Source organism: Grammomys surdaster, unplaced genomic scaffold (genome assembly GCF_004785775.1).
Source record: "Grammomys surdaster isolate TR1022 unplaced genomic scaffold, NIH_TR_1.0 208, whole genome shotgun sequence".
NCBI classification, from domain to species: domain Eukaryota; kingdom Metazoa; phylum Chordata; class Mammalia; order Rodentia; family Muridae; genus Grammomys; species Grammomys surdaster.
Window position 1 is genome coordinate 8,181,615 of NW_021604653.1, and position 18,046 is coordinate 8,199,660.

Below are 18,046 nucleotides of genomic sequence, written 5' to 3' on the forward strand. Positions count from 1 at the left end.
CTACTGATTCTCTTAGCCTTAATTTAGAGTGCCTTCTGCCTCTTTCTTTGTTTCTGCATGCTTAGATTTCAGAGAATATAAAACGGTCCTCCTGTAGAAAGTACGAATAAAATTTGGAAACTGATTGCTGCATTGAGCAGCACAGGGTATGGAACATCTTTCTGGCAGATAATTTGGAGCCAATTTAATTTAAACTTTTTTCCTGTTCCAGTCTTCAGCTTTTTTTTCCTGACATCCTAAATGAAACCATTAACCAGGTGAATGATGTGATGTGTCAGTAACTTAGAATTTGTACTTCACATCACTTGGAATCCACAGTGTTTATTTACAAGAAGCCAGCGGACAGTGGTATGTGTTTGAGAGTAGGCCTGGAACTTGAGTCCAGCCTGAGCAACAATGTAAGAGCTTATCTCAAAACAAAATAAAGCATGCCTGTAATCCAGTGCTTGGGAAGAATCAGGTACTTGGGTGGATCATGATTCCAGGCCCAACTCTACCAAAAGACAAAAAGAAATAGAACGGACAAAATCTTGTATTGATAAACCAGAGCATAAGCCTAATTTAATTTCTAAATTTTTAGAGACTCTAAATCAAGGGTCATGAATTTGTCTTGTTAGGTCTGATAAGCAAGGTGAATTTTAATGGGAATAAAATTATGGTAGCACTTACTACAACATGCCTTCCTCATTTGTTCTTGAAAAGTCCTGAGGAGAAAAAATTAAAAGTTAATATTCTATTGAGTTTGAAAAATACTACTACTATTTTTTTTAAATCTAGGTTTTTGGATGCCTTTTATATTTAGAATGATCTTTTTCCCTTTGTGATTATGTAACATGTGCTGCCCTGTCGCATCATAAAAGTATGCTTTTGAGCTGGGGCAGGTGTTCTCTTTCTACTGGAGGACTCCGGTCGCTCCACCCAGACCTGCATGTGTGCATGTGGATGCATGTCTGCCATCTAGTTCTCCCGTGCTTGGGACTCCTCCTGTTTGTATCTCTGTCTGTTGCCCTTCAGTTTGTGTTCCTATGAATTTTGATTACAGAAGGTACAATGATTATTGTTAATTTAGTCTATGCCTGTAACTCCCAGTCTCATCTGACATTTAATTTGGAGCACTGATATAAACATGCTTGATGTCTAAGGGCAGTTTTCTTTAATGCTCCCAAATTTTGTTTCCTGAATTATACCTTTTTAAAATTGTGTAATTTTGGAGATTATTTTTATAATTCTTCTTTTTACATTATGTTTTTGTTCTTCAGTAGAATATTTTCAAATATTTGAATAAAGCTCTACTTAGAACCAACATTTCTACCTTGGAGTTCCCCAAAAACATCAGGAATAGATAACAGTATTTTACCTTCTGTGACTTTGTTACATCAATTAATCACTTAACTCATACTGCCTTCCTGTGTTTCCATTACATGCACCATGTAACTTTATGGATTTCCTCCTCTGCTGTTCTTGAATGTCATCACCACAGTGGCGCATGCTGATCACATTACCTGTCTCCTTTACACCTCCGTGTTCTCTATTCCTGTTGACTAACTGTACTCCCCACTCCCCAACCATCTAGGCTCTCTGCTACCAGTGACCGCTGCCAACGTGGTGGAAACCAGTGGAACCCAAGGGCCTTGCCCCCACCCCAGACTGCATATAGAAACTACACTGACTTTGTCCATGAGCACAATGTGAAGAATGCAGGAGCCCATCATGATGCTCATTTATCTGGCCGTGCAGCCATGACTGAGATATGAGTTGTTACAACTTTTAGGCCATGGAATTCTGCATCTAGGTTGATAATGTATGTTGTGGCATTTATATAGAGGACTGATTTCATTAGGAATATTGGAGAGAATTTGTTCCATACTTAGTCACTAGTTACACAATGCTATGATTGACTTCTGTCTGCTGTGGAAGGGAAGAGGATCTGAAGAAGCCGTGAGCTGTTAACTAACATGGCAGATGTTGCTGTGTTGGAAGGGTGTGCATACCACTGTGTCCTTGGGAAGGGTTTTCATAATGTTAGCATTTAACACATCACTCAAAACATCTCTCAGGAGTTTTGTGTTTATGACAAACTGTCAGTTGTCACCTACATGCCATCTAAGTAAGACTGTGTTACAAAGGATAAGACACAAAATGTATACCCAAAAGGAACCATGTTGAGTCATGGTGCTTTTTGTGGTGCTGTAGTAATACTGCTGTCATATGCTACCTTCTAAAGTGACCCATGCCTTCATTTCAGCTAAGTGCCTGCAATTTAATAAAAATTTATGATACTTTTTTAATAAACCTATTTTATTACCACAGGTGTAGAAAATGCAATAACAATATAATTCATGTAAGATAAGTCTCAGTGATTTCTTTGGGTGGTTAATTTACAGTTGACATGAATGGTTACATTACTAGCAGGTGGTTATACCGAATGCAAGGTGGAAAGCTTTCTTTGTTATTCTTTTCTCATTGAAATCCTTGACAGATCACTCAGGTTTGTAACACCCTCATAATCTGTCCCATACAACCTTTAAAATACAATTCTGAAGTCAAAGTGTTACCATTTTCAGATAGATTGCCTGTATTTTACACTTTTAATCCTTTTTGAACTTTGCAATGTAGTTAATTCGAGCTCTTTGTTTAATTCACTGAAGGCAAATCAGCTGGAAAAGTACATGATGATTGAGACACTAAGAAGAGATACAGTATTTCTTCATTTACAGTTATTTTTAATTTTAGAAAAATTTCTGATCTTTAAGCTGTATAAGGAGAAATGAGCAGTTATATTCAGAACTGTTTATGCTCTGAAATAATAAAGCTTTGTTATATTTAACCTTAACTCAGAGGTTGGCTTCATCCTATAGGTTCTCTGCTGGGCAGTGAAGACCTGAGGGCTTTGACAGAAGGCTGCTATTGCAGATATAATAGGGCTTATCACTAGAAGACAGGCAGGTAACCAAAAACATTTAGAGCTTGAAATTCATAGGCCAGTCTTGATCTAATTTTTTTTTTATTATATAAAAGAATCATTGCTTAAATGTACTGTAGATGTAGGATGGCTACTCAAAATATTAGTATATCCTACATAAGTACAGATACATATCTTAAATAGCCTGATCTTCAAGACTATCACCATCTAGAGTGCTTTAAAAACAGCACTAATATGTGACACCCTCTGAGGGGTTTTTGTTTTGTTTTGTTTTGTTTTGTTTATAGCTCAGATTATGACAGTATTCTCTATGGTGTTTTCTTCCCTTTTTATTTTTAAGACTTGTTTATTCTTGTTTACTTTATGTGAATGGAGATTTGCCTGAATTTATGTCTCTGTATCTGTGTACCCATTAGTATGTTGCCTCCAGAGGCCAGAAGAGAGTATTGGATCCCCTGAAACTGGAGTTGTGGGTGGTTGTTGGCTGCCATGTAAATGTAGGGAATTGAACCTGCGTCCTCTGGAAGAGAACCATTGCTTGTAATGCTGAACTTAGATCATAACATTTTAAACACAGAAGCTCTGCTTTGTGCCATAAAAATATTAGTCGGTATGAATATAATTAAAGGCACTAGTATTTCTGTAATACAAATGGGTCAGAATGAATAAAAGGCTTTCCTGGTCTTGTGGAAAGTCTCAAGACTTAACTTTATCACATTAACTTTAATCCTGAAGTCTGAGATCTGGCACTGATAAATGACCGCCTCCTGTATATCTTAGCAAATGGTAATCTTAGGAGGCTTGAAACCGAGAAGTAATATCTTTAGTTTATATTGGAAATGATAATTTTTATTAGGATTTGGAATATCCAATAGTGTTCAATTTGAATGGTTCAGAATCACATCATGGATTTTTCTTTCTTTGAAACTTAGTGATAAAATAATTTATTCATAAAATTTCAAAGGGAAAAACTAGGTTGGAAGTTAGAGACAGTAAAGGACAGGGCAGTAGAATCATGTCTCCCAAGTGTCCTGTGTGCTTTAGGATGTCATATCAATACATTGAGCATCCCTGTCTAAAATTGTAAGCCTCCTGATAACTGATATAACAGTTTCACACCTAACCTCATTTGTTACAGGTTGCACTTAAAGGCAGCAGTGGGCAAACCCAAGGTATTATATCTGTTTAACCATTGGGCCACATGCATGAAAAACACACGACTCAAGTTCCACCTCACAAATACTTAATCTTTGTGTGTATGCATTCACAAATATTTGAAAATCTAAACTGAAGTGGAATACATTTCTAATTCCAAGTATTTGGGATAAGGGGTCTCCAGCCTGTACTATAAATATTTGCTCTTGTGACTGCTAGTCTCAAGATGGCAATCCATTTTTCTGGAGCAGTGAGGGATTTACAAGTAGTTTAGCCTCAATAAATAAGTTGTCCCTGATATATTTCTGCTGTCATCTTACTATGTTCAATGATCAGAGCCTAGGCTTGAAGGCAGAGAATGAGATGATTCAGTAAGTATAAGTCACTTACCACCAAACCTGGTGACCTGAGTTTGATCCCTAGAGAGACTGATCCTGCAATGCACATGTTAGAAAGTAAGGACTACCCCAAGTTGCCCTCTAACAACTGTGTGTGCACACATACAAATAAAATAATTTTTAAAAATTAACAGATTTTGAAGTTAACATGCACATAGAAGGCTCACTCAAACTTGGGGGTTTGAAGTCAACCTTAGCCAGATAGGGAGACCCCTGTCTCAGTGAAAAAATAAAAAATCTAGCCTGGAGGAATACTTCTTCCATAAGCACCCTACTGTGGCACAGAACTCCATGTTTATGTACTGAGCAGTGTTTTGGCTACTTTGATTGAATATAATTGTAACATTTTAATTAGATTGGTTGTGTTCTGTTGTGTTCTTATAAACAGGATGGTTTAGAGAGACAGAAAATCCAGTGACCTTCAGAATCTGGTAATCATTGTTTTTATGGTTAAAAACCATTTCTGCTGGCTGGGCAGTGGTGGTCCACACTTTTAATCCCAGCACTTGGGAGGCAGAGGCAGGTGGAACTCTGAATTCAAGGCCAGCCTGATATACAGAGTGAGTTCCAGGACAGCCAAGACTATACAGAGAAAACCTGTCTCAAGGGGGAAAAAACAATCTGCTGGACATGGCAGTTGATACATAGAAGAGGGTGAGGTAGCAAGATTGTCATGAGTGGTAGACCCTCTGAAAAACAAAATTCATAGGGTTTTTTTAAAAATACCCCACCTTTAAGTATGATCTAATTTTTCTGATTTTGAAATGGTAATCAAATGCACATTTCAAATGAAGTTACAGAAAAAAATCTTTCATTCCATCCTATGCCTGTTTTTTTTTAAATTTGAAGATTATAAAGTATTGGTTTGTTATAGAAGAAATTCAAGCATAACCAGATAAATTCTTTCCTGTATGCTACCAATTCCAAACAGGAATCATTAAATGTTTTATATCATGAAGAATGCCAAAAGAAAGAACACAGAAGAATGGTTCTCAGGTCCCCTGTAGTCAGCACAAAGGGTTTGATGAGGTCAGAGTGCTGTCAGGCACTAGGGCTGCTAGACATAGAGGATAAACTAATAGGCTTGATTTTTATAGCAGCTAACGTACAGTTTCATGTCCTATCAGCTTAATTCAGATAGTGAATTGAGAGTGTTGGCACATGCCTGTAATAGCAGTACTTAGGCAGGAGCGAAAGCATAAGGCCAGCTTAGTTATATAGCAAAAATAAAACCAAACAAAATCTTTTTGCAGGGAAGTGACCTACAGACATACACCCCTAACATGCACACATACAGTAAAATACTGGGTCAGCCACACAAAGTTGAACGTAAGTAGCATTAATTGGTAGCATTACCTGGGATGTAAAAGTTACTGTGTAAATATAACAGGATATAAAAACGACATTTTATCTAGAACATAATATAATGATATTCTAACTAAAAGATTGTTTTTTAGGGTACTATAGTTCATTTCCATGTCCTCTCCCAGTGCTGGGTATAGAACCTCAAGCTTTGCTCTGTCACTCAGCCACATCCCTAGCTTGTTTGGTTTGGTTTGTTTTTTTTTTTTTGTTTTGTTTTGGGGTTTTTTTGTTGTTGTTTTCATTACTGCACATGTGGTGATGGTTTTGATTTGTTAATGTTGGTAGGTTTTTTTATGTCCCTAAGTAAATAATTTTATCTTTCCACTTTACAAATCAGTAGCTGGGGGAGGTTGAGAGGGGAATCCTGAGTCTTGACTTCCAAGAGAAGGAAAGATGGGCACTTAATGTGAAGGAGGTCAGCTTCCCTGCAGGGGACCCATCCTTCAGCTTTGGTTTGGCACCTTTCCCCCATTGTATTCATAAGTGTGAAGCAAAGAGGCTGGGAAGGGTTCTGAATTATCCAGCACTGATGGGCGAAGCCATGAATAAGCAGAGGGAACATTCTGACCTTTAAGTCAGTAAGCTCTTCTTTTCTAACCCATTCTCAGTTACTTAGTTTTTTAGACATTAGGTTTGAAAATAATACTACATTGGATAAATTCATTTTTATTTTTGAGATTAGAGCTTAGGGATTTGCAAAAATGTTGGTTTCAGTAACTCTTAGTGTCTCTTACACTGTAGTTGTGTTTATCATTGTTTGTGCACGGCATTGGGATGTGGCAGTCAGAACACTTGGAGAGTTATTTCTGTCCTACCCTTATGTGGTTTCTAGAATTAACCTCAGGTTACTAGCCTTGGAAGGCAAGTTCCTTTACCCTACTTAGCCATCTTGTCAGTACTTCATGCATTTTAATATAAATTGTACCACAGCATTAATTATATCTTATGTCCAGAATTGTTATGAGCACTCCCATGTAAAATGCTTTGATTTTAAAGCATGAAACATTAATCTTTGGAACATGAGTCTCCATGTTATAGAAATTATGACATTATGGCCAGAAAGATAGGCAGGTTAAAGGTTCTAGCCACCAACCTAGTGACCTGAGTTTGATCCCTGGGAACAGCTCATCCAGGTTGTCCTCAGACACCACACACACATGTACACAGATTAATTTCAAAAAGAAATGAGCACATGAAGCCCATCACTTTCTATGTAAAATATGATGAACTTCATTTTTTTCATTAATTCTTGTTTATTGCTAATTAGTACTTGTCCTTTGAGCAGTTTGGGATAGTGAAACAGAACTTGTAAAGACAAAAGGAAACTTAAGATTGAAAACCATTATGTGACTTTATTACTGAGAATTTAGAACACATGTACCTGTTCCACTGAAGGAATTGTTCTTATGGTTTTTTTAACGAGTTTCCTATGGTTGTGTTCCCAAAACGCTGCTAGCTGTGGCCTCAGTTGGAGGTGGCAGAGGTGGAGTGAACTTTTTACAGTGTGTTCCTGACAACTAGCCAGCATTGTGTTTATATTGGCAGGGAAAAGATAACCTGACCTGGAGAGCAGCATTCTCTAAGGATTGGGACCGAAGACTACTTATGTGTGCCATGGTGAATTTGTACCTCGCCTTTAAAACTAGGCTCAACAGCTATAACTCTGTTTGTTGTTGTCATTGTCATTGTTGTTGGAGAAAAAAAAAACCTTATTAACTCATTCTACTAAAGAAAAATGTAGATGCATCAATTTGTGGCTAGAATTTGCAGCAACTTGCATATTCTTTAATAATATCTTGCTACAGATGCCTAATCTTTGTTAATAAAATAAGGATTAATAGTATGAAGGGGATTGCTGGCTTGCCTCATAGTGTGGTTTTCTTGAGAGAGATCATCCAAAGAACCCCAAAGTGTTATGGGCCATTTTTACCTAAGGGGTCTACTTGTAGTCCAGCCAGGGCTTCATATGTAATTGTAGACTCTAGGAGTTTGGAGATCTAGGTCTAACAAATTGCCTTGATTCTTTTTGGGGACACCGTTAGCAAGCCTCTGGTGAGTCTTTGGAACGACCTGTGAAGACCAGGATAATTATGAGTATCTAGGTTATCAATCAAATTTCACAGCCCTGTTGAAGCAGTAACATAAGAATATGGTGCTACATGGCCTAAGTGATCCTAGCACCTGGGAGATAGGAACAGGAAGATGCAGAATTCCAAGTCATCCTATGCTGCCTAGTGAGTGAGCTCAAGGCTAGTCTGAGCTACATGAGACCCTGTGTTAAAAAAAAAAAAAAAAAAGAAAGGAAGGAAGGAAGGTGGTGATTCTTGGCTGAGAGAGTGGATTGATTAAGGAGGTCTAGGGAATTAATTTTGTTTGTCTGGTTTGGTTTGAAGCAGGGTTTTGCTGTATATCCTTGGCTGTCCTGGAACTCAGTTTCTAGACCAGGCTGGCCTAGAAGTCACAGAAATTGACCTGCCTCTGCCTCCCAAGTACTGGGATTAAAAGTGTGCACCATCACCGCCTAGCTTAATTTTATGTTTTTAAATGAACAGTCTGGAAATCATAGATTTTTTTGAGGGGGGGGGGTCTCTATATAGTCCTGGCTGTCCTGGAACACACTATGTAGAGCAGTACTTCTCAGCCGTTGTGGTCAGATATCAGGTATTTATATTGGGATTCATAACACCAACAAAATTAGGAAGTAGTGACAAAATAATTCTATGGTTGGGGGTCACTACAACATGAAGAACTGTATTAAAGAGTCTCAGCATTGGGAAGGTTTAAAACCACTGATGTAGAGCAAGCTGGCTTCGAACTCAGAGATCTGTCTGCCTCTACCTACCAACTAATGGGATTAAGGCATGCACCACCCTGTGCAGCCCTTGATAACCTTTTAGAAAAATATTCTTGTGTGCAAGTGTGGAGATCCATTCCATGACACACAAATGGAGGTCAGGACAACTTTTGGGAGCTGGTTCTCTCCTTATATACTTGTGTGGCTTCCAGGGATCAAACTCAGATAATCAGGCTTGGAAGGCAGTGCTTTGCCTTTTGAGCTATATCTGTCCTTATTTAGACGTCAACCAGAATACCTCTTTGATCCTCCCTTCTCTATGCACACTTACCTTTTTGTATGCCCTAAAGTTCTCTTGGCCCTCTCTGTTTACTTCTGGTTAAATCCAACTGTACCTCTAGATAAGTGGTTCTCAGGGATCACATCAGATAACTTACATTATGAGTCATAACCAACAAAATTATGAAGTTACAACAAAAATAATTTCATGGTTGGGGGTTTCCACAACATGAACTGTGCTAAGGGGTTGCAGCATTGGGAAGATTGAGAACCCCTGGTCTACTGCCTCATATCTTTGTTTCACTAATACCCATGGAAAAAGAAGTTCACATGTTTTCGACAGTGGCTGTTATGGTTTGAATATGCTTGGCCCAGAGAGTGGCACTATTAGAAGGTGTGGCCCTGTTGGAGTAGGCATGTCACTGTGGGTGTGGTCTTTAAGACTGTTATCCTAGCTGCCTGGAAGCCAGTATTCTGCTAGCAGCCTTCAGATGAAGATGTACAACTCTCAGCACCTCCTTTATCATACCTGCCTGGATGTTGCCAGGTTCCTACCTTGATGATAATTGACGGAATCTCTGAACCTATAAGCCAGACCCAATTAAATGTTGTCCTTATGAGAGTTGCCTTGATCATGGTGTGTGTTGACAGCAGTAAAACCCTAAGACAGTGGCTTTCTAGTAGATGATGCTGTCTTGATCACCATGTTCTATGTTCATTTAGTAAGAAATAGAACCCTATCTCTAGGATTCCATATAGTGGTGCTGCATGGTCTAGTAATAGTAATACCACCTCTGCCAAATTGGTTTGGTTGGTTCACAGGTGACCTCCATAATCAGTTCACAGTGGATTTTTTTTTTTTAAGCACTGATAGCAGTTGCTTTCTTCCACACAAGAAGCTTTCTTCACTTAGGGACACTGCTCTTGTCTCCTAACCTCTAACATTTCTAGTTCCCCTTGCTAGTCCCCCTCCTCTGTCTGACCATATAAACTGTTTTAGTACCTTTTTTGTGTCAACTCACTCTGCATAATTTTATCTAGTGTAATATTAAAGGCCATCTATAGGGTGAAGGAGATGGTTAATTCAGTGAGTAAAGTGCTGTCCACACAGGAGAAAACTGAGTGTGCATCCCCAGCATCCACATAAAATCAGGGCACAGTGATATGTGCCCAAAACTTCAGTGCTGGAGAAATGGAGGCAGAGATGCTGAGAAGGAAGCTACACCCTTGGTTAGTGAGAAACTCTGTCTTAGAAGCTGTAAACTGAACAGTGTCTGATGTTGGCCTCTGGCCTCTCACACATGTCTTTATACCACACAAAAAGTGAAAAGATTATGTATATGCTTGCAGTTTCTCATTTACATCATGAGGTTTAAGTATCTATTGTAAGCATGCCATTCAAAAAAAGTGGGAGCAATGTTAGGCTTACTGAGCAGTATGATTGCAAGAATGATGCTAAGAGCTCCCACAGCCCTCGTTTTTGTTTTGCTTGATGCTCCTGTCCCACCTTACACTAAAAATTCTAAAAAACTAAAATTAGGGTTGGGGAGATCTGGTAGTTGTCTTAGTTAGGGTTTTACTGCTGTGAAGAGATCATGACCAAGGCAACTCTTGTAAGGACAACATTAATTGGGGCTGGCTTACAGGTTCAGAGGTTCAGTCCATTATCATCAAGGCAAGAGCATGGCAACATCCAAGCAGACATGGTGTGGGAAGAGCTGAGAGTTAAGCATCTTCATCTGAAGGCTGCTAGCAGATACTGGCTTCCAGGCAGAACTAGGATATTAAAGCCCACACCCACTGTAACATGCCTACTCCGAAAAAGCGACACCTCCTAATAGTGCCACACGCTATGGCCCAGGCATATACAAACCATCACAGTAGTGTTTGCCTTGCAAGCATGAAGGCATGGGATCAGTTTCAAGAACCCATGTTTTTAAAACTCTAGGTATAATGGGTTATAGTTGTGATCCCAGGGCCAGAAAGGGGAAGATAAGATCCTGGTGCTCGACAGGATCATTTAGATCGCCCACTAACCTCTACACAAGTAGTGTGCACACACGTGCAGAAAAACCCTAAAATGTACATTGCCTCTATCTAAGCTGGACAGTATTTAGGTTTTGCTAGTCTCTGCCCAAATGTTCCAGGGTGTAGTTGAAGGTCCCATGTTGTATTTAGTCCCCTCGAGTCAGTGATGTTTTGTGTTTTTAATGATACTTGAAAGAGGACTTGCCAGATACATCACAGAATATTCTTCAATTTGGGTTTTGCATGTGATTAGATTGAAGCCGTGGATTAAAAGGGAAATACTGGGCTGATACTATGGCATCACAGATTCAATAGGTAACACATTAAGCAGTCAGTCTCTTGACATCATTAGTTTTCCCATCTCTACAGATTTTCCTGCCTTAATAAATCACAGTTCTCACTTTCCTGTGGCCAGCCCTGGCTAGAGCTTTTGAATCAAACAATGGTGGGCAGGCAGAGAGTCCTGCTGATTCCATACAAGCTACTAGTCACCTTTGCTCCTCTTTGTAGTCTTACTGGAAAATGTTATGAGTTCTCTAAACTGTCCAACTCCACCACTTGCTCCCATCTCTCCTGCTGCTGCCCTGCTTCAGTTTTTTATCAGTAGCATCCTCTTACCTGGTCTCCCAGCCATTGTTCTCTTATTAGTTTGATTTTTTTTTTAATTTCTCTTCTGTAGCCATGACAGCCATAACTTAGACCATACTATTCTCTGCTCAAAACCACCTAGTATTCTCAGCACCAGCCCAAACAAAGCCTTCCTTTAGTAAACATGATTTCTCCCTCTTCTGATTCTCTGCCAGTCTCATCTGGTGTACTTGCCTTCTCATCTCCTACCATTTCCTGTTTATACTCCATTGCTAAATACCACTCCAACCTTAAAGCTCATACAGTTCATTCCAGCACCTTCAGGGTTGGTTGATTTGTTTTTAATATTTTTAATCTTTGAAGTTTTCTTATTTAATCCCACTCCCGGAATCCCTCTTCCCATGGCCCTCTCTTAAAATGATAGCCTACTGTGTTTAATTAGGCTTGCTTTCATGAGTCTATGGGGTTACTTACTGGATAATGAGAAAATTAACCAGAGGCTGCACCCTAAAGGGTGAGAGACTCTCCCTCCTCAGCAGCCACTCATTCACAATAGCTTCACAGCTGGAGGGGCTGTTGCGCCCTCTCCCATCCATGGTGGAATGTTGATTGCAGGTAATCACAGTCCCTGTGAGTTCTTGAGTTTAACCGATGTGTGGTGTCCAGAAAACAGCATTTTCCAGGACACCTCTCCATGCTCTCTGGTTCTTAGATCCTCTCCGACCCCTGTTCCACAATATCGCCTGAGCCTGGGAATGGAGGAGTTGTATAGACATTCTATTTAAGGCCACACTCAACAATCACCTACTCTTAGCACTCTGACCAATTGTGAAGCTCTATATTCACCACTACCCACGACAGAAAAAAACTACTCTGACTAATGTTGAAAGCAATACTAATCTGTGGGTAAAAACAAAAAACTATTTAGAAGGCATTTGACAACATGTCCATTTAGCAAACTAACAGTAAGTAGGTTCTCAGGGTCTATGATACCTTCAGCTTTGGGTTTCTGAACAGGTTTACAGTAGCACCATGAAATTCTTCTGTGGAACAGGCCTCAGATTTGATCATAAAGAGGTGGTTGCCCCCAAACATTCATAACACTGTTTCAGTAGTGGGCAAACTTTGTGTATTGGATCAGCATGCAGCATGTAGGTGTCCACTGGGTAAAACCTGACATGACTTTTCTCCCCTAGTAGTGGCCTTCTCTAGTCCCTTTCACCCTTTTTTTTCCTCCTCACTTCAATCTTATACAGTATGTTTAGGGATTTCTATCTATATTCACTAGATTGTCAATTCCATTCAAGGAAAGCATTTGCTTGTCTTGGGAATATGAACTTTATACATAATCTTTGGATGGATGGGTGGGTGAATGGATGGGTGGGTGGATGGATGGATGGACGGACGGATGGATGGATGGATGCCATGCAAAATATACTCAAACTCTTGTCTTGCAAGAAATTTACAAGCTGGGGACAATCAGCTTTACAAATGCCTGATATAAGCATATGCCATTAGGAAAACAAGACCTTTTAGAAAATTAAGAGCTTGAAGTTAAGATTCTGAAGTCATTGCAGACGGACATCTATAGTAAGAAAAATAATTTTTTACAACTTTTTCTAGCAAAAACCTTTAAAGTAACAAAATACAAAGTGTATAGTTGAGGAATGATGAATCATAGTTGAGTAAAGTTGTCTAAATGGTGAATACATGTTCTTTATTCAAAAGACAGCTCAGGGACTTCTAATTTAGATAGCCTGAGAGCCACACAGGTTGTATACCACTTCATGCCAGCCTTCGTAGGGCCTAGAGTGGAGAGCAATAGAATATAATAGTAGCTGAACTCGAGAAAGGTGGCTGTGGAAAGAATGGATGACGTACACAGCACAGCAGCAGAAACAAGGGATCCTCTCCCTCAGCAAGGTGGAAAGACAGAACTGACTGAAGGACTGTTTCCTCTTTACCCCACCTTTCTCTAACGCTAACACACACACACACACACACACACAGGCACACACACTCTGCTCTCAGCCATTTAGAAGACAAGGTTGGTGACTTATGCGTCTAATGAGGTAGGAAGAAGCAGTTAAATATCTGAACTGTGGTCCCAGCTTTTAAAGATCAAGCCATTTATGTTTGTATACATAACTCCTTTTAAAAGATGACTTAACTCTTACCAACTTACAACCTTCCAACTAGGCTAGGCTACAGAGCCTGTAGGCCCCTAGGTCTGTTGGACCCTGAAGATTTTATCATCTCACTTGATAATCCACACCCTGTATCTCAATAACCAAGAGAATAGAAGACACATATTTGCACATACAAACACCTGTTCATGGACTGTCATAGATAGCAACATTAGAAGTCCTAGCCAGGAGTGATGGCTCAGGCATAGTCTCAGAACTTTTTTCTTTTCTCCAACATTAAGCATCAACTGTACTGTTTCCAGGCTTTTTTTTTTTTTACATGCCTAAGTAGTAGTTTCCATTTAATTACATATCAGAATTAGTAACTCAAACTGAGTCTAGTGGCTTGGATGTGTAATCTGAGCTATTTGGGAAGCTGAGGCAGGAGGATTGCCAGTTCATGGCCTGCCTGAGCAACTTAATAACTTCCTGTCTCACAAAGAAAAATGAGGACTGGGAATTTAAGTATAACTCAGTGGTAGAGCACTTTACCTAGCATGAATGAGGCTCTTAACCAGTGAGCCATCTCTCAGGCCCCAAAACTTGTGTTCTTAAATAGTTTGTTCCACAGACAATTTCTCTTGATTCAATCCTGGTTATAAATTATTAACAAGATCTGAGATCTGCCTATAATTCATCCACCTAGAACCTTTGATGTTAGTGTGTCTCATCTCTGGCATTAGATTACTTGGTTATAATGATTAAAGTAATATATATCAGGTTGGTTGATTGATTGCTTGGTTGGTTTTGGATTTTGGTTTTCGAGACAGGGTTTCTCTGTGTAGCCTTGGCTGTAATGCAGGGTGGGTTTGTTTGTTTGTTTGTTTGTTTGTTTGTTTGTTTGAATGCATTTGACATTTTTAAGATTTTATGTGTATGAGTGTTCTGTTTGTATTTTTGTATGTCTGTACACCATGTACATGCCTGCTGCCTGAAGAGTCAGGGGACACAGATCCCCTACAACTGGTCATGAGCCACCATGTAGGTGCTGGGAATTGAACACAGGTCCTTTTTGCAAGAGCAACAAGTGATCTTAACTACTGAGCCATCTGTCCAGTCCATATAGCTATCAAGTTTTAAATTCTCAAGTTAACCTGTGTTTATAATAAATTTACCACATGACTTAATATTCTCTCTCCCTCAAAAATATAACCTAGGGCCAACAAGATAACTCAGGTAAAGGCATATGCTGCCAAACCCAACAACCTGAGTTCACCCCCAGGATCCAAATGGTGGGAAGAGGGAACTGACTCCCACACAAATCGTTCTCTGACCTCCACACCTGCTCCATGGTGCACACAGTAAACAAGTTAAATGTAATTTAAGAACATAAAAAATAAATAAATAAAATTCATGTAACCTAGTGGTAAAAGTTGGGTATCACTTGTGATGGTGACAAAGTCATGATTGGCTAAGCATCACTCTAACCTGGTAAGTTGGTATTCTACAATAAGAACTTTTAAAGCTCTGTCTACTTATGCATGACTTCATGAGTTAATCCTTTATTCATCTTAATTGTTGTTGGCCCATGACTTACCATTTTGGAAAACTGTTTGGGTTTGGCTAGTGGGAACGCTGTCAGACTACCCTAGTACCAGTTAAGCTGTCCCCCAGATGTTTTTAGTGCTTTCCTGTATTGGAACCAGAGTTTCTATACTTGACTGTCATCAGCCATTCTTTAAGACACTGATTTTGATGAAGTCTTTTGAGCAGTCTGACCAGTAAGTCTATTCTTTCCTGCCTTGGATCCCACAGGTTCTAAGATCAGTGAACCAGTTTCTGTGTTTGAGTCACAAACTCATACTAAAAAGTATAAAGCCAACACTAGTGCTTCCTGCTTTTCCAGGTTTCTTATTTCTAGGTACCTACCATCTTGCTGAGAATCAGCTCCCAGCAGACTCTGAATTTCCATACTTTCCCACTTGGACAGTGTATGCTAATTTCAGAATTGCTTTGTCTTTGTTCCACTTTGCATCCCAGCCCCATTCATCCAGTTTCCACCCAGTACTCCTTTTGTAGGCTGAAAATACATAAGCACTGTGCTTCACAAACCCTTGAAGTGGGTCTGGGTTGTCCTCATTGTGATTACAGTATTAATTTGGTAGTAAAGGCATATTAGTCTAGGTCAAGGGTGTCCACCTTTTTGACTTCTTTACCCACATTGGACAAAGAATTGTCTTGCAGTGTAAATTAACATAGGGCAGAAAATCGACTTCATTGGATTCTATAGCTGAGCAGCAGTCTGCCCTCTTAAGAGCTAACTGAGCAACATCAAATGATGAGGGTTGCTGATGTGAGCGTTAAGAGGTGTTTTCATTTTCAGTGTAGTTAACTTTTAAGTTTTCCTCATTAACCTCTGGTATTTGTTTAAGAACCATTTGCATCTTATTTATAGTCTTATCTTCCCCTTTTTTGGTTTTTTTTGGGGGGGGAGAGCTTCTTTTGTTGGGTCTTGGGTTTTTTTTTTTTTTTTTTTCAAATAGTATTTCTCTGTGCATCCCTGACTGTCTTAAAACTTGCTTTGTAGACCAGGCTGTTCTCCAGTTCACAGACATCTGTCTGCCTCTGCCTCCTGAGTGCTGGGATTAAAGGCTTGCACCACTTACACTCTCTTTGTAGAAATCAACCTGATAGCCCTTTTCTCCTCTGTTTGTAAGTGGAGATACACACACACACACACACACACACATATATATGAATGATTATAATTTATAAATACATTTTTAGTTCATTTGTCATCATTTTACTCTAACTGGAATTTTTTTGGTAATACAAAATTTTTATTTTTTTTTAATATTACACTAATCTGTCTTTTTCCTTACTTTCTGCTCCTTTAATATTTTTTATTGTTGTTTAATTGTAGAGGACATGCACCTCTGACTGGCCTCTGATTCCCAATTCTCCTGCCTCCACCTCCCAAGTGCTAGGATTACAGGTGTGCACCATCAGGCCGACTTGTTTCTTTTCTTTTTTTCCTCCAATCTCTTGAGGCAGCGCCTCACTGTGTATGTAACCCAAGCCCACTGTGATGATCTCACTACGATGATCATCCAGCCTTGGCCTCCTGAGGATTTGAGGTGGCAGGTGTACGCCACCACTCTCAACTTAACTTGCCTTTGTATGGCGTTGATGGTGTTGAGTCAGCTAGACATCCACTTAAATTGAGTTGGAGCTGGGAGATTGCTCAGTCAGTAAAGTGTGAGTTCACAACTCACAGAAAAGGTGAGGATATTGATACGTATCTGTTACCCAAGCACTGGGTGGGTAGGTGTGTGGGGAAGGGGCGGGGTGTCTGGTGGATCCTTAGAGCTCACTAGCTAGCCAGGCTAGCCAGATTGGTAAAGTGCTGGTTTAGTAAGAGACCCTGTCTCAAGCAACTAGGTGCAAGGAGATAAACGTTAGCTAGCCTCCAGCTGCTGCTCAAGAACGCGTTCACAGTTCTCCTGTGATGAGATGGGAGGCACAGACAGGAGAATCCCCGGTGGACACTCAGATGCCAGCTAGCTTGGCATTTACAGTAACAAACAAAGTAGAACGTAAAGGCTGACAGCTATGGCCACTTGTCCTCCACATGAGAGTCACACACCTATGCCTACCTCAAACACATATGCACTCACCAGTTTTGTTTTGTTTTGTTTTTTTAACCACCAAGATAGTACAGTTTGTTGAATAAAACTATCTTTTCTCCCATAGATTTGTCTTGGCAAAAGTGAGCTATAAATAGAAGGAATTCTAGAGTCTCGGGTCTTTAGCTGTCTGTTAACTAGGCTTCCTGGTAGCTGTGACAGAATTCTTGAGATAACTTAAAAGGAGAGATTTGTTTTATTCCTGATTTCAGAGGCTTCAGTCTATTGTCCTGGGGAGGATATGGTAGAGCCAAGCAGTTCACACTATCCCCGCCAAGAACAGTAAAGGTCCAGGGCAGGAGCTGCTCTTTAAGACCAGCCCCAAGTGACCTGCCTACTCAGCCATGTTTGCTCTTCCAGTAGTCTGTTCATATTTGTAATTCATCTCCTAATTTGTAATTCATTGTTTTGGTTCAACAAGTTTAAAATCAAGATTAATCTTCACACTTTCTTTGCACTATTGCTATGCTATCCTGATTATTGTTGTTCTGGAGTAAGTTATCAATTGGGATAAGTTGTTTATTCTTCTCCTATGGTTTCTTTTCTGCTGCTTCTGTGCATAGCTGATACCCTTTGAGTAATCTGACAGAGTTTTACTTTATTGCTTACTAAATAGTTTGGTTGTCCTTAAATCTTCTAAGGTGTTTTCAAATGTGGTTTATCTGGTGATAGTTTGAGCCTATTAGATCTCATTTTATGGTTTG

The 18,046-nt window shown here is 39.6% G+C and overlaps 1 protein-coding gene across 3 annotated transcripts in view; it reads left to right on the plus strand.

Annotated features, from left to right (window-relative positions):
• Epb41l5 (erythrocyte membrane protein band 4.1 like 5) overlaps window positions 1-18,046 on the plus strand; it is a 102,546-nt gene that overhangs the window by 53,577 nt on the left and 30,923 nt on the right. For 2 of the 3 annotated variants that reach the window (XM_028771508.1, XM_028771509.1), the window contains exon 17: window positions 1,574-2,833. The exons of the other annotated variant lie outside the window; for it this stretch is intronic. In XM_028771508.1, coding sequence (XP_028627341.1) covers window positions 1,574-1,754 — 181 coding nt within the window. In that variant the 3' untranslated portion in view covers window positions 1,755-2,833. Of the gene's footprint in view, window positions 1-1,573; window positions 2,834-18,046 lie in introns of those variants that run through there. 3 annotated transcript variants of the gene reach the window in all.